Source organism: Gambusia affinis, linkage group LG15 (assembly GCF_019740435.1).
Source record: "Gambusia affinis linkage group LG15, SWU_Gaff_1.0, whole genome shotgun sequence".
Taxonomy (NCBI): Eukaryota; Metazoa; Chordata; class Actinopteri; order Cyprinodontiformes; family Poeciliidae; genus Gambusia; species Gambusia affinis.
Genome location: NC_057882.1, coordinates 22,819,209 through 22,842,776, shown reverse-complemented (window position 1 = coordinate 22,842,776; position 23,568 = coordinate 22,819,209). Strand labels below are relative to the sequence as shown.

At 40.2% G+C, this 23,568-nt stretch overlaps 1 protein-coding gene across 1 annotated transcript; it reads left to right on the top strand.

Annotated features, from left to right (window-relative positions):
• The first annotated feature begins 13,879 nt into the window (after positions 1–13,879).
• Positions 13,880–20,838, top strand: LOC122844573. The gene is made up of 2 exons (XM_044140167.1): positions 13,880–15,872; positions 20,409–20,838. Exons 1-2 carry the CDS (start codon positions 13,950–13,952, stop codon positions 20,421–20,423), a joined length of 1,938 nt encoding a protein of 645 aa, XP_043996102.1. The 5' UTR covers positions 13,880–13,949; the 3' UTR covers positions 20,424–20,838.
• The last annotated feature ends 2,730 nt before the right edge of the window (positions 20,839–23,568 follow it).

The following is a 23,568-nucleotide window of genomic DNA, read 5'->3' as shown; positions in this document are numbered from 1 at the left end:
TAAGGCTTCTCACATGTCTTAACCTGTAGAGTCCGTTGATTCCTATCTTGAAAAGAGAAAGAGGTCTCAATGCTCCATCAGAGGAACCGGACTAATGGACAAAAGTAACAATTTATAGATTAATTATAAATACATATGTTTTTGTTTTTTTTAAATATCTTCTTTTACGTTGATTTTATACAATTTGTTGTGGGAATCAATTAAGAATGTTCTGCTCCTTTGTAAAAAAACAAACTGTTGTTTCTTATAAATTTTTTTTTTGTCATTGAAAGAATGAGGCAAGATTATGCAACTGTTTTTCTCACTACTAATATATATAAATATACTATTTAATAATTCACATCTTTACATGACAATTAATGTGGAGGATGAAATATGGTTAGTGATTCACCTTCATCTCATACTAGTTGTAGACAGAAAAGAAGGAAAAAGCCTGATTTGCATTGCTAATAAAGTTTTTCCACATCCAGCAGACAAAACGTCCATTAAGCAGAAAAAACCCTGAACTTTGCTCACTCTGAGGTAGAAAGTCTAACTCGATGTGGGCTTCTTATGAAGCTGTTCTTTATAATCTTATGAAGCTGTTCTTCATAAGATTATGAAGAACAGCTCCATTATTCTCAGTTCCTTCCCAATAAACCTCAGAAGCATTTATGGTGGGATAATTGTGGATGAGATAAACATCTGAGGCCCTTAACTTGTGACTATCAGATGATTTCTTTTGCTTCCCTGAATTTATTTTCTATCATCATATATTCACTGGATCTATTTTTTGCCTCTCAGAACAACACTGTTAAGCCACGCTTTCATTTTGATCTACCATCTATAGCTCTTCAAAAAATGCAATGTTTCAGACAGTGCAGAGGAGATGATCATCGTTCCGTTGGGCCCACAGTTTAGATAAGGTTGCCTGTAACGGTCACTTTATAAACACAGTGCTTCATTTACACATGTTTAAGTGGTTACACAGAATAAAATGATCTGAGATGGTCAGTTGATGAGGAATGTAAAAACCTTGTTTTGTTGTTGTACTTTTTGTATTGTATAAGTATAATTGGTTGAAAGACTTCCAGGTGTGAGGTAAATAGTTTTCATATTTAAACCAACTTGCAAATCTTGTTGTGAATTATTTTAAAACAAATTACAGCCAAAAGCATGCATTTGCCTGTGAATATTAAGCACATATATTTGAACATCTGTCTTTATGAGACTTTTCCTATGGTTGTATATCTCTATTTCTCATGTTACCAAAATTCAAATTTATTCCTAGTATTCAAAAAATAAAAACTTTACACATTTACTTTTGGAAAATGTCTGATCCTAAAGCCCTTCATATTTAATGTTGGATGCAAGGCCAAAAACTCAAAACATTGAAGCAACTTTAAATTATGCTTGTGCTCTCAGTTTCAGAAGCTTTTCAGAGAAAAGCACTTTTGTTTTCTACCTCCTTAAGATCTAAATGAATGTCATCTCACTGTTGTAAATATTTATTCATAAATTGTTGTATATGTTTGTAAGTAAAAGAACAAAATTTGAAACTGTGTCATTTAAATATGTTCCTTTGCTTGTCCTCAATTGGTGAGTGTGTGTTTATTTCTGCGAGTCAGTTTTGTGGTGCTGTGGGAGAAGGAGGGGAAGCAGAGCCAGTCAGATCCAGCTTTTTCTTTTCTTTTTTTTTATTTTTTATCTCAGATACCCACTGCTTGATTTCTAAAAACAGAAAATCTAGAGATTTGGGGAGTTTTTGTAAAGCACCTTACAGTTACAGCTGCTGCTGTCGTGTACAAGAGTCTCTAAGAGACAGTTGGAGCTTTTATGTAGTAAGGTTCTATTAAAAAAGTTGGAAGCAGTTCACATATGTGCTTGGATGTTGTTTACTAGTCCAAGAAAGCAACTATAGTTCAAGAAACTCATAGCATGCACAAGAAAATAATGTTTTTATATTAATAATGTTTTCGAAATTGGTAAACAGTCTAAGACATTGTTGACCAAGAAGAGCAACAAAGATTTCACTGGTTCACCATTAAGGTATTCTAGAAATGTCCATAAAATCCGGGAAACCTGAAATTAGGAAATGTGAGTCGCGTTTCAATGCCCCTTTAACCTTTTTAGCTAAGCTCCTGAGACAGAGCCTTTCTGTGCTCATCAAGTGGCCCGCGTTATTCAATAGGACTCGACTTGCACGTTTTTCTCAGAGAGGATTTGCCGTACGTGTGTGTGAGTGTTTTGTGAGCCATGAGAAGGGTCGACAGGTGCAGGCACTCATAGCGGCTACAGTATCAGCTGCTTCAGAGGAAATACTATCAGATGTACTGCTGCAGCACACACCGAGGGAATACACTTCAGCTGTAAGATGGACTTCGCTTGCTTGATTTTTCCATACCAATGCAGGTGCATTTTGTAGTTAACATGCACCTTTTCATTGTGTGAACTGTATGTAAGGTTTACCTAAATGTACCTCATAGGATTTGATTACTTTTATAGGAAAACAATGAAGATTATAAAGATGTCATGAGTCAACATAAAGATAAAACAGAATGTGTAATTCATTTTCACTTAATCAAGTCAGTTTACCATTAGTAAAATATACTTTGATGCAACATAAAAACATTCTTGATATCTAGATGCTATTGGAAATTTAACGAGAAAAATATAAGTGTTTCTGTGTTTTTTCTTATCACATACAATCCCAACAACATACCTAAATGTTTGTGGTTGTAGATGTACACAATGTGAAAAAGGTCAAGCGTGACTAGTTTTCAAGATAATTTTGTTTATATAAATCTGTTCAGAACCATTTCTCTGAACGTCTGATCTTGTGTGCATTGTTGCAAGGTATTGTAAGTGATGATTACAACAACTGAAGACAATTTGAAGTGTGCATGACTTACATAACTTCCTTTTTTCACATGAGTTTATTTTCTCTTTTATGTTTGCTTTTCACTTTTTCCTCTGGGTGTGTCCCCAAACATGGAATCAGACTTAGTTTGAAACTTTAGACTGCAGCCTGAGCTTTTCTCTTCAGATAAACATTTGCATTTACCTTCTGTTTTTTATAACTGTTAAAGTTGATCTTGATATGTGTATTTGACTTATGCACCATTAAGTGCTGACAAATATGCACATTCAACCATGCATGCATGCTGTGTCATGAAGTACGTGTGAACATACTTCCAACACATCAGCACAGGCCAGACATTCAGGATATGCAGATCATACGTTTCACAGATACACAATGTCCTGAGGGAGTGTGTGTTACAGAGAAAGAAGGTTGTGCCAAGAGTATCTTATGATCAGACAGTTTATAGTTAGTGAGTCTGTGCTGCTGCCTGAGCTGTTGCCGTCCCAACATCACTTGCCAAAAAGGAAGAAACACTACAAGAGGTTTCAGTGTGCTCGTGTCACAGATCTAAATACTTTGTAAAGTTTTGCTTTGCTGCACATCCAATGGTGCAGCATGGTTTTGCAGCTGCTGAACCCTGCAGGCTCTGTGTATCATTCTCCTCAAACGTCAACTGCCAGAACAGTATCTGCAGTTACAACATACATGTTGATTATTTTCAGTGGGTAAGTTTGCTTTGCACGTCGTAGTCATACACACAACGTGCAGACAGAGACGTGCACATAAGGCATTTAAAGATGGTGTTTCCAAAGTATTTCTTTACTCTTTGAAGACGTGTGCAAACTGGCTCACAGCCATTTGTACAGATATAAGATTTGAAGCGATATGAGGGTCATTATAGACAAATAACTTCCCTAAACACTTGATGGTGTTTGTGAACCACATGGACATGATTAAAAAAAGTCATTTTAGTTTAATTGCTTACACTAAACAATGTTCCTAAAGGTGGGATTTACCAGTCAAACAAGCAAAATTTGCTTTTGCATCAAATTACATGATAATAGGAAACTTTGTGACTTTTTTCTATAATAATTCTGGAGCCTGTCATTCTGAAACAAACATTGCTTTAATCCTTACGCTGTAGTACAGTGAGTGAATTTGCAGTATTGGAGATGGGCTCATGATGATGATGTCAGAAATACAATATGATTGCAAATTTGGGCCTTGATTGGAAAACATCTGAATCAAATTTCTGAAGTTGCTATTCAGGATTCTGGTGCTTGCTAAAAATAAACTGTTGCAGCTGATACAGAATCTGAACAATGTAACAACAAAATTGTAAAAATCGCATAAAAAAAAAAACAGACTACAGCATGTGACTTTTTCTGTAAATATAAAGTAATTATAAACAGTTCCAGTCAGAGGTTAACATCACTTTGTCATCGGCATAATTTTGGTCTTTTAATGATGCGTTTGAGTTGTTTTTTTCTTTTAACAGTCTCATAAAACAAAACAATAGATTTCTGAAAAAAAGAATTGGTTGGACGTGTTTGAATCCTTTGTAGATTTTCTCTAAGCACACAACTTCTAAATTATACAGACAGGCTGATATTTGGCTCAATGTGTTAAAATGCTTCGAGTTGTCAAGAGGTTTCTGCAATTCTGACTGAATGCTTTTCTTATCGGAAATTGTAGAGCTCATTTATTTTCCATTCCTTATCCAAAAATGTGTAACTTATACTATCAAGTGTCGGGTTGGGGCATTTTTTCATTCCTTTACAATAAGTGAATGTTTTGTTTGGTTTCCTTCCTATTTTAGTTTGTCTAAATCTAAAACAATCTCCCCTGGGTCAAAATAGCCCAATCCTCGCCTTTTATGGATCACTGCTGTTGTAGGAAACACTTGAAAGGATGTTCTGAAATCACAACATCCCTAAAAATACCTATTAAAAATTTATTCATACGAGAAAATATTAGATAATCTATAGAGTAAATGTTTTTCTTTAATTTCAGAGCTGATTGTGGCAACACTGGGCACTCAGTCCCACAACAAAATTCAAAAGTGTTTCTTGCACATAAAATCTCTGTTCATTTTCCAGAGGGGATGATCACTGGATGATCAGGACGGAAAGTTAGAAAACAGCCAAACAACGACAATATTGAATGTAACTTGAGAGGCACCTGCACTCTGCAGCTCCACGTCTCACACAAGCCATGTTTGCAGCAGCAGATAGCTTCAGACGAGGCTGTGAAGCATTACAGATGTCATGTACTGCAAAGTAAACAGCACACACAGCTCTTCAGATCCCCAAAGCAGCTGCTTGGATCACAGCAAAACCCTAACCTCAAGCAACAAGCTAAGAGGAGTTCTGTTTAACTTGACATCTGGGACCCTGACGGTATTCTTGGAGTTATGAGTCATGCAGCTGTCTGCCAAGGGTGTTCCTATATCATCTGTATAGATTTACATGCAAACTGAGGCTGGCAGGTGACTAGATATAGCTCAGGGAGAAACATTTCAAGCAAGGTATTGAGAAAAGTTTAAAATAATATTGCCATGATGTGGTTTAATATACTTTTTATTTTTCCATTTTAGTATTATAAGACACACAGTCTGAATGCAAATGATCAGTTCATGGGGAAAAAAGATGATCTTCACCTTCACCAGTCATGTGGCACTCTGTTACCACCTGCAAAGTTTATGATGAAGGGACAATCGTTTCTTTGATGTACCCTTTAAAACTAAAGAGGTTCCAAATGAGGGTCCGACACAAGATGAAAAACAGCTGGTCCACTAGAAAGACAACAGTTTTTTTACAGTAGAAACAAAGATGAGAAAGAACTACACAGAGACTGATGTCAAATAGATCAATGAGCACATGAGAGGTGTAGACCTTCATGACCTAAACCCCTGAAGGTACAGAATCATGATCAGGTCCAAGAAGTGGTGGTGGCCCATCTCAAAAGTGCACCTGTAAATAGGATCATTGTAGCTTTGGAGGTTGGAGTTAATTTTGTAACTGATGGCTTAGAACCCCCACTGTGTCTGTGTCAGTCATTGTGGCTTTGATCAAGAGGACAATTCATCCACCATGCCTGCCGGTGGTAGTCAGAGGACCCGGTGGTGCCACGGTATGACTGCCTTACTGCTGTCAAACTGTGCCAGGGAAGCTGTAGCTACAATGTAGTAGCTAACTGCTATCAGTGTGTGAATGTGTGTGTGAATGACTAAATGTGGTAAAAAGCACTTTCAGGTCATTTGGACTTGATAGAGAACCTAAAAGTACAGGCAATTTACCATTCAGATATTATTTTAAAAATGTGTCACAGGAGGGACGGCCGATTTGCTCACCTTCTCATGGGTTGTGCCTTATTATCTTATGCAAAGGTTTGGTACAAAGTAAGTAGGCCATGGAAATAGATCTCAAATGGACACTTCCCTCCAAGATGTGACCAAGGTACTTACTGGTCAGTCAATGCAAGAATCGTTTCCAGAGATGTTGCTTTTGCACCACCCATGCCTGGGAGAAATTTAAGGCTTTATTGCACATTGAGTGCTTCAGGAAATAAAATAAGGAGGGAATGACAAAACCCAAAATTGAAGAAGTTTTCCAGAGTCCTGCTAATCACCTGATTCAGATGCATTGAAGCAGAGAAGCATGGAAAAGATGCCTGACACCAGCCCTCAATCCCTGGAGTTGAAGACCCCTGGACTAAGTTTATTACTATACGACAGTATGACTGACAAATGTTCACAATTTTCAATGAGCTAAATGAAGGCCTCTACTATAGATGTTATCTTTATGATCAATGTCAGGGGTGGGCACTCCTGGTCCTCGAGGGCCGGTGTCCTGCAACTCTTAGACGTCTCCCTGGTCCAACACACCTGAATCCAACAGCTGAATCACGTCCCAAGTGCAGTCAGGTTCTCCAGAGTCCTGCTAATGACCTCATTATTTGACTCGGATGTGTTGAAGTAGCGATACATCTAAATGTTGCAGGACACCGGCCCTCGACTTAACAGAGCAAATGTTGCACTAAAATAATGCTGTGTCAAGATATATTCAAATAAAGAAACAATGTTCACCTTTTATGATCTTTTCTATTTGGAAAAAACACTTTTAGCTCATCTCAGTAAGAACACCATATCATCCCACCGGTCAAAATTGTGACCAACCATAAAACACACTTTTTCATATATTTTTCCACAATTTTTAAAATTATTTCCTCTAGATTAGCTCAAAGGGCTATCAATGACATCTGATTTTAATATGTTCATGCCTGGAAAAAAATTGGGTTCAAATGGGTTAAGAATAACAAAAAGCCAAACACATCATACTGGAACTTTGGGAGCTGCCAACACTGCAGCATATGGTGTCACACCATCTGAAAGGCCTCCCTTGGCAACAGCATTTATTTGTGCATGTGTCTGCGCATGGATTTCCATATTCATCAGTCACTCTTTCCATGTGCATATTGGTACCTGTTGACCAAAATTGCAGGTTTGTGTGTTTGCATGTCTGTGGTACAGTTCCAACAAAACAAAGGAGGCTAATTACTCCTGTTTGCACTGCTGATGGTCAGCAGGACATTTGGCAAGCACTGATACACAATGTGTTTGTCATCCAACTATTTCAAATGCAATGTTTATATTGCAAAAGCAAAGTAAAATCTCCTCCAGACTCAGAAATAAGAGCAACTACATCATAAACAAAATTTATAATACTTTGGCAATGAGGTGTGCCACTCAGAAATCACTTGACAAATTCAATCAAAGTGTGAAAATGGATCACTTTACGTCAGGCCTGATTAGATCTAATCAGATTAGGATCAGATTATCACTCAGACACCTTCTTAGCCACACACACAGAGCAGCATGTGACAAATAGAGAGAAAGACGGACATCTTCCCTAATTCATGCTGACTTTCTGAAGCTGCCTTTGCTCCTTTTGCTTCATTGTAAATGTCATTATCCAGTCTTGCCAGGATGCATTAAAGGACACCTCAATGGCAAAAACCTAATTTGACTCTGTGAAACGGGATAATCCAAACGGGACGTTAACTTTATGGTCACATTTCTCTGTTGCCTGGAGGCGGTCCAGCAGCAGCACACAGTGGTAAAACACATGAAGAGAGAACACACATTATACAGAGGGTTGTGGCTTCAAAGTGTTAAATCTATTGCTGACATTTCCATGAAAGGATATTTTCAAACATTTTGCATAGAACCCATTTCATTGGTCTCCTGTCAAACAGGACATTGCTGGTTTATTTCATGATGTTGCTAATTGCCCTTTAAGCTCTGCCAAAGTCTTCTGGATTTTTCCACAGCCAAGCTGCATGACAGAGGAAAATAGAGAGCAATTTAGGAGGAACATTATATGTCCCTGTGGGGGAAAACAAGGACACATATTGATGACATTTTATTCAAAGACACCATAATGTTTAACTGTTTTCTAGTGTTTGTTTAAATTTGTTATACCATACTATTTAATTTCACTTAGAATAGGTGAGTAAAATCTTTAAAAGTCCACCACATATTACTAAAAATTATCTACAGTTGTATTTATTCAATTCTCATTATTTTTATATTTGAAAATATGTTTTGCATTGGCATATTCACTGGTATCTTATGAATCACCTCTAACTCTCTGGAGAGGGTTACAGATGGACGAAATATGGGCATTATTAAAGGTGACACTGCAGAGAAAGTGACAGTGAGATCCACAAATATTTCACCCTGGAATGACTGAACACTACCAGTCACAGGATGATCATACTGTATACAAGATTACATAAGTAGAGACAGATGTCTCCAGACATGCGGTGCAAGTTTGATTGCTAGGATGCACAAGAGCAGGCAAGGCTAAAGGCTAAGGGTAAGAAGAAGGACTGCAATAGCTGAGAGAGAAAAAACAGAGGAGTATCATGCTGACCTTGCTTTGTAATTAGAAAATATCCTGCAGCACTCACACCTCAGAACTCAAGCCAGAAACCAGTGGTGTCCTAGAAAATGTACAGTTCCCAGTATGAAAGCACTGATTTTTGGTTAAAATTCTGTGCCAAAAAGCCCATGATGTGACATTACAGCCAAGAGACTTAGGAATCAGAAAAGCAGATGCTATGAAATAAAGAGCATAGTTATTTGCATTCACAAACAGAATAGTTTGAAGTATGCAAAAGGTGAGATCCAAAAATCTACAAATGAACTGTGACAAGAATAAAACAATTGTCCAGCAGTATTGCAAACTTAGTCCTGTTTTGAAAAAGTGGTTGAATAAGTGTAGAATGATACTTACAACTTAATATTAATCAAACACCAAAAACATAATTTTTTATATGGATATTTCTTAGACTTCAACCTGTTTAACAAAATTGGTATTACTGTATGAAATCATATTTTTGTCTCAAGCCCTCTGGTGGAGGATAAAAGTACTACATGTTTCATTAAAGTGGAACTGCTTCTGCCACCCCGGCAGAAGCAGTTCTCGTGCTTTTCTAACATGTTGAGAAGAAATAAAATTAAAAACAAATATATTTTTTATAATTTTTTATGATTTCATGAAGAAAATAACTTAAATTTGAAATATTTTATATAAAATTTTGATGAAGTTGTCTCATTTGGTATACTTTATATATATTTAATGGGGCAATCCCTCAGCTGTTTTTAGCAAAATAGTTTTTTTATTTTCTATTTTAAGAAAACAAAGTTCAAAACCCAAAATATAAACTTAGAGGTGTGGTATTATGTGTATTACAGGCACATATTACCCTTTTAAAGAACAATAAAGTAATGATCTCTTCTTCAGTTGTGAAAGAATATATAAAAGGAATTTGAATTCACAATTAGATGCCCTAAAATAGCTCTCTGGCTCTTTAACAAGCTCCTACTCTTTCTAACACTCCACCTTCAACATGTCTTCACAACAATGCCTTTCCATTATGCCATTTAGAGTCGTTCTTAAGACCATTAAAACATTTAATAATAGGAATTGTAACAAATACAGAGGGCTCTGCTGAAAGCTAGAGATGCTACATTCAGGACAGGTCAGGCATCTTCACCACTAATGAAGTGCATCACAGACTACAACATCAGGGATGCACAACACCCAAGGGGTACCAAGAGTGCACTTGGCACAATGCCCATGTGTACTCTTAATACACTCTGGCCATTAAGAGTGTCTTTTAATGGCATCTTCATGAGCATCTGCTTTTTTGCCCACTTTGAGAATCCTAACAACTCCCTCAGCACTCAACTTATACCACCACCTGGTGACACGTCCCTCTGTGTGACCACAGCAGATGTGAGGAAGTCACTCTAGGAAATCAACCCTCATAAGGCTGCAGACCCTGCCAACATCCCAGGTCGGGTAGTGATGACCTGTGCACATCAGCTGTCTGAGGCGGACACCTTCAACCCCTCACTGCCACTGGCATCTGTCCCCACATGCTTAAAGATCACCACTAATGTCCCAGCCCCCAAATGACAGACAGGCCTGACTGACTACCAACCTACAGTCTTAACATCAGTAGGCAGGAAGTGCTTGAGAGCCTAGTCAATGCCCACATCAAGGACTCCATTGATGTCCACATCAGTTTGCCTGCAGGAAGAACTGCTCCAATGTTGATGCCATCTCATCGGGGTACCTGTAACTGGTGGCACTCCATGTGAGGCTGGAGTCCCAATATCTCCCGTCTGGTCAGGAAGGCCCACCAGCATCTCTACTTCCTGGGGAAGCTGCGGTGAGCTGGATTTGAGAGCTCAATCCTGAGGAGCTTCTATTGCTGTGTGGTGGAGAGCATTCTCTAAACCTGCATCGCTGTGTGGCATATAGCTGCACTGCTGCTGAATTGTAACAATTACAGAGCGTAGCCTGCAGAGCGTGGCCCTACAGTTCTCTGTGCCTTCTCGCCACCATGGACATCACGATGCTACACATCATGAAGGACGGCACCCATATTGCACACAGTCTGTTCCAGCCTCAGAGGTTGAGGAGAATCCAGAGCAAGACCACAGGGCTGAGAAACTCTTATTTGGAATAAGTTGGAATTTGATGACTTCCATAACTCTTTGAGTTTCCATAGCAACAATAAAAACAGAGCTTACTTGTGACATCATCTTCCAGTGTTCTCATTGATAGTAGTTCAAAGGGACTCTTTATGCAAGACAGAATTTTGTCTTAGTTTACTTCTCAACTTTGTTGAAGGTAGATTGCTTTCAGAGACAGACGACTTGTCACAGTTTATATTTTCCAAATAATTGAAATCGAACATCCTGTCAAGGTTTGTGCCGATTGTTGTGCTGTTGGAACCTTACTTAGTAAAGCATTGTGAAAGTTATTTCACAGAAAATAATTTGCTCAAGGATTAGTGTCAAACCACTACTAGCAATTTCATAATGAAGACATCAGAAAATTGTGTTTTTGCCAGTGAAAACCTGGACATGGAAACAAGATCTGAAGACAAGAAAATTACTTTTGAAACCACAAATCCAGAAAAGATGAGGACAGGTTTTGAAGAAATCTTAGATGATTTGAATAACTCTTTTGCTGAAGTGCATTCAATACAGGCAGAATTTTTTACTGGGAATGAAAATGACACCAAGGAAGAACAAATCAATCATGAAACCTATCAAGACTTTCTTCAAAATGCAATAATCACAGAGGATGAGCTTAGTGCCTGTTTTGAAGATGAAATAGAAAATGGCACAGATTATTTCTACAGAGCAGAAGACAACACAAGCCAAACAAATTGTAATCTTGATCCAACTTTGTACTTCTGCAGGTTTTCAAACTCCTTCAATAACTGCTGGATGAATGCCACAATGCAGAGTATTCTCAACCTGAATATTTTCAGAAGGTTTGTGGCTCACTATCCTGAAGCAGTTTTTGGAGCTTTGTCAGGAACACCATTGTTTGCCAGCCTTTTCTGTACAGCTATGCAACATCCAGGAAAATATTTTTCTCCAGGAGAAATCTACGAAGTTCAGATCGAAATAAGTAAAAGAATAGAGTCAGTAGGTTTGGCACAAGAGGACGACCTAACAAACTTTTTGTCAGCTCTTTTAGACTGGCTTAATCCATGTGGCATGAGTACAAGTTGCATGCTGTATACAGCTATTGCTTGTGAAAGATGTCAGGAAGCTTTACTTGACATCAGAGAACTCGGTCCAATACTTTACCTCCCGCCTCCACTACCTTACGACAGCATCACATCTCTCCTTAACCGGTGGGTTTCTGAGACCTATGCAGAATGTTGTGATGTCTGCTTCTCCAATTTAAAGAGAAAAGATATCCTCAATCACACTGATGTGATAGCCCTGCATCTGCCACGGTCATACAACCAGGTTGATTTGAAATATCCTGTGACTCCTAGTCTAACTATTGACATTCCTGTTAAAACTGGAACCCAGTTATACCGTCTATCCTCTGTCATTTGCCGCCAAACACCGACTCCTCATATGGACCACTTTTACACATATCTGATGTGTGGACAGCTGGTTTTTAAGGCTGAGGACGATCAGGTAACAATTTCAAATACAACCTCTGTGGCCGACATTTGCTATAACGGATTTATCTATGTCTATGAGAAGTGCACAGAAGGACAAGACAATTTTAGTGTTGGGTTCAAAGTGACCACTGACCAGGGAATTTGCAACCCTGAAAGGCCAGTGAATACACCAATAATGGCAAAATCTAGGGTGAACTTGAAAGCTTCAAACAATTATAACTCTCAAATAGATGAAACTATGACAAAGAATGATAAAAACACCAGATTTGAAACGGAAGAAACAAATGTGGAAAGCACAGCAAATATGACAAATGAGACATATTGCTGCACCCATGATGTTAGTGCTAAGGACAGAAGTACAATAGAGGATAAAACTGGCACTAGAGGCAACAAAAGCAATGTTGAGAAGCTGGAGAAAGCGATGGAATCGATCCATTCTGAAGATACAACTCTGTTGGCCCACCCAGACCTTGTTCAGGAAGAAATCATCACAAAGGACGAAAATAACACTAATGATGAAGAAATCAATCATGAAACCTATCAAGACTTTCTTCAAAATGCAATAATCACAGAGGATGAGCTTAGTGCCTGTTCTGAAGATGAAATAGAAAATGGCACAGATTATTTCTACAGAGCAGAAGACAACACAAGCCAAACAAATTGTAATCTTGATCCAACTTTGTACTTCTGCAGGTTTTCAAACTCCTTCAATAACTGCTGGATGAATGCCACAATGCAGAGTATTCTCAACCTAAGTATTGCCAGAAGGTTTGTGGCTCACTATCCTGAAGCAGTTTTTGGAGCTTTGTCAGGAACACCATTGTTTGCCAGCCTTTTCCTCACAGCTATGTACCATCCAGGAAAATATTTCCCCAGGAAGAAATCTACAAGTCCTGATGGAAATAAGTGAAAGAATGCCAGTCACTAGGCCTGACACAGCAAAACTATATAGCAACATTTTGTCGGGCTCTTTTAGTCTGGCTTAATCCATGTGGCATGAGTACAAGTTGCATGCTGTATACAGCTATCACTTGTGAAAGATGTCAGGAAGCTTTACTTGACATCAGAGAACTCGGTCCAATACGCCTCCACTAGTTTACCTGTCACGATGCAAAACAAATGAAACACATCTCTCCTTAACCGGTGGGTTTCTGAGACCTATGCAGAATGTTGTGATGTCTGCTTCTCCATTTTAAAGAGAAAAGATATCCTCAATCACACTGATGTGATAGCCCTGCATCTGCCACGGTCATACAACCAGGTTGATTTGAAATATCCTGTGACTCCTAGTCTAACTATTGACATTCCTGTTAAAACTGGAACCCAGTTATGTATCCTCTGTCATTTGTCGTCAAACACCTGAGCTCCTCATACTGACCACTTTTACACATATCTGATGTGTGGACAGCTGGTTTTTAAGGCTGAGGACGATCAGGTAACAATTTCAAATACAACCTCTGTGGCCGACATTTGCTATAACGGATTTATCTATGTCTATGAGACGTGCACAGAAGGACAAGACAATTTTAGTGTTGGGTTCAAAGTGACCACTGACCAGGGAATTTGCAACCCTGAAAGGCCAGTGAATACACCAATAATGGCAAAATCTAGAGTGAACTTGAAAGCTTCAAACAATTATAACTCTCAAATAGATGAAACTATGACAAAGAATGATGAAAACACCAGTTTTGAAATGGAAGAAACAAATGTGGAAAGCACAGCAAATATGACAAATGAGACATATTGCTGCACCCATGATGTTAGTGCTAAGGACAGAAGTACAATAGAGGATAAAACTGGCACTAGAGGCAACAAAAGCAATGTTGAGAAGCTGGAGAAAGCGATGGAATCGATCCATTCTGAAGATACAACTCTGTTGGCCCACCCAGACCTTGTTCAGGAAGAAATCATCACAAAGGACGAAAATAACACTAATGATGAAGAAATCAATCATGAAACCTATCAAGACTTTCTTCAAAATGCAATAATCACAGAGGATGAGCTTAGTGCCTGTTCTGAAGATGAAATAGAAAATGGCACAGATTATTTCTACAGAGCAGAAGACAACACAAGCCAAACAAATTGTAATCTTGATCCAACTTTGTACTTCTGCAGGTTTTCAAACTCCTTCAATAACTGCTGGATGAATGCCACAATGCAGAGTATTCTCAACCTGAATATTTTCAGAAGGTTTGTGGCTCACTATCCTGAAGCAGTTTTTGGAGCTTTGTCAGGAACACCATTGTTTGCCAGCCTTTTCCTCACAGCTATGCAACATCCAGGAAAATATTTTTCTCCAGGAGAAATCTACAAAGTTCAGATCGAAATAAGTAAAAGAATAGAGTCAGTAGGTTTGGCACAAGAGGACGACCTAACAAACTTTTTGTCAGCTCTTTTAGTCTGGCTTAATCCATGTGGCATGAGTACAAGTTGCATGCTGTATACAGCTATTGCTTGTGAAAGATGTCAGGAAGCTTTACTTGACATCAGAGAACTCGGTCCAATACTTTACCTCCCGCCTCCACTACCTTACGACAGCATCACATCTCTCCTTAACCGGTGGGTTTCTGAGACCTATGCAGAATGTTGTGATGTCTGCTTCTCCATTTTAAAGAGAAAAGATATCCTCAATCACACTGATGTGATAGCCCTGCATCTGCCACGGTCATACAACCAGGTTGATTTGAAATATCCTGTGACTCCTAGTCTAACTATTGACATTCCTGTTAAAACTGGAACCCAGTTATACCGTCTATCCTCTGTCATTTGCCGCCAAACACTGACTCCTTATATGGACCACTTTTACACATATCTGATGTGTGGACAGCTGGTTTTTAAGGCTGAGGACGATCAGGTAACAATTTCAAATACAACCTCTGTGGCCGACATTTGCTATAACGGATTTATCTATGTCTATGAGAAGTGCACAGAAGGACAAGACAATTTTAGTGTTGGGTTTAAAGTAACCATTGACAATCATGAAGTCCATCAAGACCATCTTCAATATGCTATGATCACAGAAGATGAACTCAGCATCGGTTTTGAAAATGAAATACAAAATGGCTCTTATTATTTTCACATAGCAGAAGACAACACAAGTCAAAGAAATTGTAATATTGATCCAACCATCTACATTTGCAAGTTTTCCAACTCCTTCAATAACAGTTGGATGAATGCCACGATGCAGAGTATTTTGAACCTTAGTGTTGCCAGAAAGTCTGTGGCTAAGTGTCCCTCCAAGGTCTTTGGAGCTTTATCAGCAACTCCAATCTGTGCTAGCCTTCTCCTAACAGCCATGCACCATCCAGGAAAATATTTCCCCCCGGAAGAAATCTACCAAGTCCTGATGGAAATCAGTGAAAGCATGCCATTACTAGGCCTGACACAGCAAAACTATATAGCAACATTTTTGCGGGCTATTTTGCGCTGGTTAAACCCATGCGGCATTAATTCAGCTTGCATACTAAACAACATCATCACTTGTGAACGATGTAAGTTGGCTACACCAGTCTTGTCAGAGGTAGGTCCCATAGTTTACCTGTCAGATGCAAAACCAAATGAAACAACAGTTTCTCTTCTTCACCGTTTCGTTCTTAAAAACTGCTATGAGCAGCAATGTAACATCTGCCTGTCCAACACTAAAAGAAACATCTTCCTCAGCGATACTGATGTGATAACTCTGCATCTGGAACGGCCCACCAATCAGGGAGGTTTCAGAATACCTGTGATTCCTAGTGCATGCATTGACATTTCATTACAAAATGGAGCTCAGTTGTTCAGTTTGTCCTCTGTCATTTGTCGTCAAACCCTGAGCTCACAGACTGACCACTTTTACACATATCTGAAGTACGGACAACTGATCTTTAAGGCTGAAGATGACCAAGTAACAATCGCACACCAAGACAGTGCAGAAGACCTTTACCAAAATGGGTTTATGTACATTTACGAGAAAGAAAGATCAAACTGAGAAAAGACTTGGGAAGCAAGCCGAGTTAGGAAAAACGAAAACAAAAACATCACAAGCTCAACACAAATAAGATAAAATAAAAACCATCGCCCAACACCCAAAAAACATCTTTCCTAAAATTAATAGACGTTTTATATAAAATAACAAAAACACTCAAAAATAATAAGAAACTGATTTTCATAATATAAAAAGAAAACCTAGCAAAAAATGACATAAATGAACAAATTAATTAATTAATTTAAAACATATTTACAGAAAATTATGTTGTTTTAACTACAAATTACTTTTTATACTGAAATAATAATAATAATAATAATAATAATAATAATAATAATAATAATAATAATAATAATAATAATAATAATAATAATCGCTGCTCCTAAAAGACAAAAAAAGAAACTTAATACAAAAATCCCCCTCCCCTTGGAAAGTGACACAGTTGCATCTTGTCTCCATGTACATGTGGGTTTTCTCCGGGTGCTCCGGCTTCCTCCCACAGTCTAAAAACAAACACTGTTAGATTACTCAGGCACTTTAAATTACCCCTAAGAGTGAGTATGTGGTCCTTCTCAATAAAAAAAAAAAAAAACTCTTCAAAGTATACAGTGTCTTTACTTGAAATGAACAATGCTAAAAAAAAAAAAAAAAAAAAAGTTGAAAGATTAGGACTATATGTTTTTACCACAAAAAGGGACTTTATATGTTCTCTCCATCCATGTGTGGGTTTTCTCCGGGTGCTCCGGCTTCCCGCCACAGTCCAAAAACCTGACTGGCCATCTTATTTGTTCATGCTGCCATAAAGGCATGCATGCAGAGAAGATGGCTGTGTCAGTACATATTGTTCAGAATATTATTCAAACAATCTAAATCAGGGGTCTCAAACTCCAGGGCTCGAAGGCCGCAGTCCTGCAACTTTTAGATGTGCCTCTGCTGCAGCACACCTGAATAGAATAATTAAGGCTCTGGAGAACTGGTCTACACAAGGTGGAGGTAATTAAGCCATTTTATTCTAATGTTTTGTACCTGTGGCACATCTAAAAACTGCAGGACTGCGGCCCTTGAGGACTGGAGTTTGAGACCCCTGAGCTGCATCAATATAATATTTATTTAGAACATGTGCCCAATTATGTCACATTATGAATTATATGCAATACATCAGTTATGTATCTATTTAGGACAGGAAGTAACCATGAAACTAATGAACAATTTTAATCTTCATTAGGCATATATATATATATATATATATATATATATATATATATATATATATATATATATATATATATATATATATATATATATATATATATATATATATATATATATATATATGTTGTGTTCTGTGTTTTTCTGTGTATTTATTTCTAGTTTTCCTGTGTGTCTGAGTCTCTGTGTTGTCCTGTCTCCCCGTGATTAGTTCCCAGGTGTGTCTCGTTTCCTGATTACCTCATGTGTATTTAATGTCACCTGTGTCTCCGTGTGTTTGTCGGATCCTCGTCACGCCACGCTACGCCTCACATTCGCCGTCCTGCTCCCTGAGATCTGGTTTTTTGTCATTAAATTCATTATCTTACAATCAATCCGGTCCAGCTGCGTTTCTGCCTCACCTCCACCACCGCTAAACATGACAGAAGGATCCGACCACAAACGAGGTGAGGTAGCTACCTTTTTGGCTCAGTTGGACCGGGAGGTTTTTCGGGGGACTAGACTGGTCTTGGCACCCCGGATCGGTCCCTCCGTTACCTCCGCCAGGGAGGCAGGCGACCTGAGCCGCCGGTGGACCCGGCCCCTGGTCGCTTCCCGAAGTCTGCCCGGAAGAAGCGGCGTGAGCCGCCGGTGGATCCGGCCCCTCGTCGCCTTCTGGGAACACCACCTCCGCTGTCAGCCCGGCAACAGCGACGTGAGCCGCCGGTGGACCCGGCCCCTCGTCGCCTTCCGGGAACACCGCCTCCTCTTCCTGCCCCGAGAAAGCGACTTGAGCCGCCCGGTGGACCCGGCCCTGGTCGCTTCCGAGCCATTACTTCCCCGCAGCGGCCCGGCGGCTCGCCGCACTTCCCCGCAGCCCGGCCCGGCGGCTCGCCGCACTTCCCGCAGCGGCCCGGCGGCGGCTCACGCCCTTCCCCGCAGCCCGCCGAGGCGGCTCGCCACTTCCCCGCAGCCCGGCCCAGGCGGCTGCCCGCCACGCACCGCCCGGCCCAGGCGGCTCGCCGCACTTCACCCGCAGCCGGCCCCGAGGCGGCTCGCCGCACTTCACCCGCAGCCGGCCCCGAGGCGGCCCAACGGACTTCCTCCGCTCCTGCCCTCAGTAAGTCCCCAGTTTCCTAGTGCCAGTCCCCAGTTTCCTAGTGCCAGTCCCCAGTTTCCTAGTGCCAGTCCCCAGCTTCCCAGTGCCAGTCCCGAGCTCCTTCCCAGTGCCAGTCCCGAGCTCCTTCCCAGTGCCAGTCCCGAGCTCCTTCCCAGTGCCAGTCCCGAGCTCCTTCCCAGTGCCAGTCCCGAGCTCCTTCCCAGTGCCAGTCCGAGCTCCTTCCCAGTGCCAGTCCAGGCTCCTTCCCAGTGCCAGTCCCGAGCTCCTTCCCAGTGCCAGTCCCGAGCTCCTTCCCAGTGCCAGTCCCGAGCTCCTTCCCAGTGCCAGTCCCGAGCTCCTTCCCAGTGCCAGTCCCGAGCTCCTTCCCAGTGCCAGTCCCGAGCTCCTTCCCAGTGCCAGTCCAGAGCCCCCCAGGATCAGTCCAGAGACTCCTTGTGCTCCTCGTTGCCGCGGACGGCCGCCCGACCGCCTCCGTGGTTCCCGCCTCCTGCGCCGCGGACGGCCGCCGGACAGCCTCCGTGGTTCCCGCCTCCTGCGCCGCGGACGGCCGCCGGACAGCCTCCGTGGTTCCCGCCTCCTGCGCCGCGGACGGCGCGGACAGCCTCCGTGGTTCCGCCTCCTGCGCGCGGGCGGCCGCGGACAGCCTCCGTGGTTCCCGCCTCCTGCGCGCCGGGACGGCCGCCGGACAGCCTCCGTGGTTCCCGCCTCCCTGCGCCGCGGGACGGCCGCCGGACAGCCTCCGTGGTTCCCGCCTCTGCGCGCGGGACGGCCGCCGGACAGCCTCCGTGGTTCCCGCCTCCTGCGCCGCGGACGGCCGCCGGACAGCCTCCGTGGTTCCCGCCTCCTGCGCCGAGGTCGGCCCCCTGACCTCCTCCGTGGTTCCCGCCTTCCTGTGTTTCCGCCCACCCAGTTCGGTTTGTTTTGTTTTTGTTTTTTGGACTTTGGACCCTAGTGTCTCCGCCTATTTGATAGGTTGTTTTTCGTTTTTTCCATAGACTCTGGCCCCCCGTCCAACTCCCCTCCACCCACCCTTGTTGTGTTTCAGTTTTTGGGCGTCTGGGAGCCGCCCGTTAAGGGGGGGGTACTGTTGTGTTCTGTGTTTTTCTGTGTATTTATTTCTAGTTTTCCTGTGTGTCTGAGTCTCTGTGTTGTCCTGTCTCCCCGTGATTAGTTCCCAGGTGTGTCTCGTTTCCTGATTACCTCATGTGTATTTAATGTCACCTGTGTCTCCGTGTGTTTGTCGGATCCTCGTCACGTCACGTCTACGTTTGGTCACATGTCACTCCTCGTCGTCCTGTTCCCTTGTTGTATCCTGGTTTGTCATTAAATTCATTATTTTACATTCAATCCGGTCCATCAGCGTTTTTGCCTCACCTCCACCACCGCAAATCATGACAATATATATATATATATATATATATATATATATATGTATATATCTATATATATATATATATATATATAGATATATATATATATATATATCAGGCACCACCTGTGGTCATCGGGTGGTGCATCTCAGTTCAGGTGGAGTACCACCCTCCACTCTCATGGAGGGTGGTACTCCACCATGAGATTTAATTGATTATGAAAACGAAGTGCAGCTGACCCTGATGTTTGTGTTTATGTAGCAGAAGAATCATTTCACTGTTTCAGTCCTTGTGATTTTCACTGCAAGTTGCAGAGAAATAAAACATCTTTCCCAACAGTATTTTGTCATAACGTCTTACTATTCTTTTATATCAGAAATAATAGTTTATACAAATTTGTTTATTTCTTGGCAGAGACAGTGCTTTTAATCAAAGCCTACACCTCTTCAACAGGGATAAGGTTGGCACCATTCAATAAGCAGAATGTTTGCCTTCCTTATCCATTCCAAAGTCAGTTCTCATGTCCATTTTGGATTAATGTCCGGCTGGAAAGCCCAGTCGTGTCTGAATTTCAACGATGTAACAAAAGGGAAGCACAGTGGTGGTAGCATCATGCTTGGCGTGTGTTTACCTGTCAGTGCTACAGGTGAAATAAACAAAGTGAGTGGAATACAGATGAATGACTATTTACCACAAGCCATCTAGAACAGTGTATTTTAATTTTGCAAATCTGCAGAGTGTATTACATAAATTACTTTTCAGTCCAACATTGAAATATGATGCATTTGAGTCAGAAAGTGTATGAGCTTCTTAAAGCCAATTTTAAGACGTCAAAGTATGAAATGCTATCTCTTATAAGTCATGTTTGAAATAGACATATTTTATATAACATCTGAAGATAAGATAGTTACTTGTGTTATAAAGCGGCACTGTGTGCCTGGAAAACCAGTTTAAATAAGTAGCAGAAGCTGAGAAGTTCAAATTGTTTTGAACTATTCAGTTCAAAACAATTTGTCCTGTGCGTCAAACAATTTTGCAATACTATTCTCACAGACTGCATAAAGCAAAAACAAGCTTATCACTTGGTATATATGGATAAATCTGACAAGCTCTGAGAACCACACTGACCTCTAGTAACTTTATTCAAGTGATTTTTTTTCATTATTCATGTGAAAGCGAAACAGGATGATGCTCCCAACAGCGCAGCATTTGGTGTCTTTTCCTTTGGCTTGAAAGCCTCACCTTAAATCCTCCAATGATACTTTCTGTTTGTTATTGCTAGACGGCTCATTCTTTGTTTTAACCGACCTTAAAATTGATCCACCTGAAGGATTTGTATTGTTCAAGTTGGTAGCTGCAAATTTTTTGTTGGGTTTGAAAGCAATTGGATTTCTGAACAGGGGATTATTTTTTGGTCAGACCATGTTGATGTTAAACGTGCTTCACTGTGAACAATGATGATGCTGTTTCAGTGGTTTAGTAAGTTTGTACCATTTGAAACTTTTATTTATTGTATTCCAAGTTAGCAGTTCTATCATAGGGTTAACCTTCTAAAATATGACACTGTCCTAAATAACTCACCAGATAAAGATGTTACATAAAAAGGTTTGTCCTGAACACTGGTGATGCATAAACTGTGAGGTTACACATGCAGCTATGTAATGCAATGAATGTCAAAGTTTATACAAAAAGGGATTCCGCCTGTGTTTATAGAGCAAAGTGGAGCATGTACTGACTGGGATTAGAAGAAGGAACTGAGGACACAACCAACTAGCAGACACATCTCTGAATAACTGAGCTCTAATATAACAAATCAAGTCCATGTTTGGGCTTTGCTCATGCAGAGACGACAAAAGAGAGAAAGGCAGGGTCTGGAACGATAATATATATGAAGCCACCAGTACCGCAAGAGTCAATGCCCAAAATTAGTAAGACGAGGTAAACTCATTCCTTTCGCAGCCTCCCTCCCTCCACAGTCCCCTGAGCCATAACCTTGGTAATTTAAGGTTTAATGGAGGCTGAGCAGAGAAATTAACACAACACCTCTTCAAATTGGACTCAATGAATGATAAATAGCATATGAGACTAGCAAAGCATATTTTATGTTCCTACACATGCAAAAAGATCTGAGTTGCATCACTTGGTAACTTCCTGACAGTCTGGTTTAAGTGCTCATTAAATTTCCTGCATCTCTGCAACTGTTTTACAGATGGACCAGAGTCAAGTGGTAAATTCAGTCAGGTATGTTGATTTATAATACTTTAACAAGCATTCATAGTGTTTGGGCATTTACACATTTCATGTTACAACCAAGCACATCTATATAATTTATTTGAATAATGTATATAATGAAATCATAGCTGTGCATTGTTATAAAAAAAAATACATGTATAGTTTTCAAAAACTTTGTGTGGCATGCATTTGTATTCAGCTCTCTTTATCCCTTAAACTTCAGCATAAATACAGCTGTTTCCTGAAAGCCTATGGGGTTTATTAGTGAACATTGTTGTATAAATAAATGTACTTAAGAAGACTAAGAAACACAGCAGGCAGGTACGGGATAAACTTGTGGAAACATTTAAAGAAGGGTTAGGTTTTCAAACAACAACTGAAGCTTAAACATTTCATAGAGAACTGTTCGACCCGTTGTCCAGGAACAGAAATAGACACAACTGAAAATCTCCCAAAAATATAGTTGTTTATATCAACTAACAGACTAAGAGATCTGTTAGTTGATCAAGAGATCTATTGCTGCTCTCCAGGAGCTACAGGGAAGATAATCTGTTGACACAACAACCATTCATCGTTGAAAGGCTGTTTACATCATTTTAAACTGTGTGATTGTGAGTGTGAGTGGGAATAAAAATAGCAATAGTTATTTTGTTCCATATAACACAGTCGGAGTGTAACAGGTAAACCTTTTATGGATGCAAACATAACTAAAAACCAACATGTTTAGGATTGTATTTAAAACGTAATCAATTACAAATTTATTTATGGTACTTGACTTATTGTCGTGTTTTGATTGTTGATTCTATGTTGCATTGTGTTTCTGTGTTTGATTTGATGTAAAGCACTTTGAAATGCCTTGCTGCTGAAATGTGCTATGCAAGTAAAATTTGATTGATTGATTGATTGATTGATTGATTGATTGATTGATTGATTGATTGATTGATTGATTGATTGATTGATTGATTGATTGATTGATTGATTGATTGATTGATTGATTGATTGATTGATTGATTGATTGATTGATTGATTGATTGATTGATTATCAAACACTTCAGAAGTTTGCTCTTCATGGAGGTGACAAGAAGAAGTACATTCTTAAAAAAAGCCACAAGAAGTCATAATTGCAATTTGCCACAAGCCAAACATGGGACCTCACCTTGAATGCACCATCTGTAACAGAGTTCCTTTAAATCTAGACCAGTGTAGAGCTGCTTTTGAACCATAATAAATGAAACATTGTACTCATCAAAATGTAATTTTTGTTTCTTTTCTTCAAAATCGTTGTCTGTATGGTGTATTTTATGACTTTGCACTTTTGTGTTTTTCTGATATGAAGCACTTT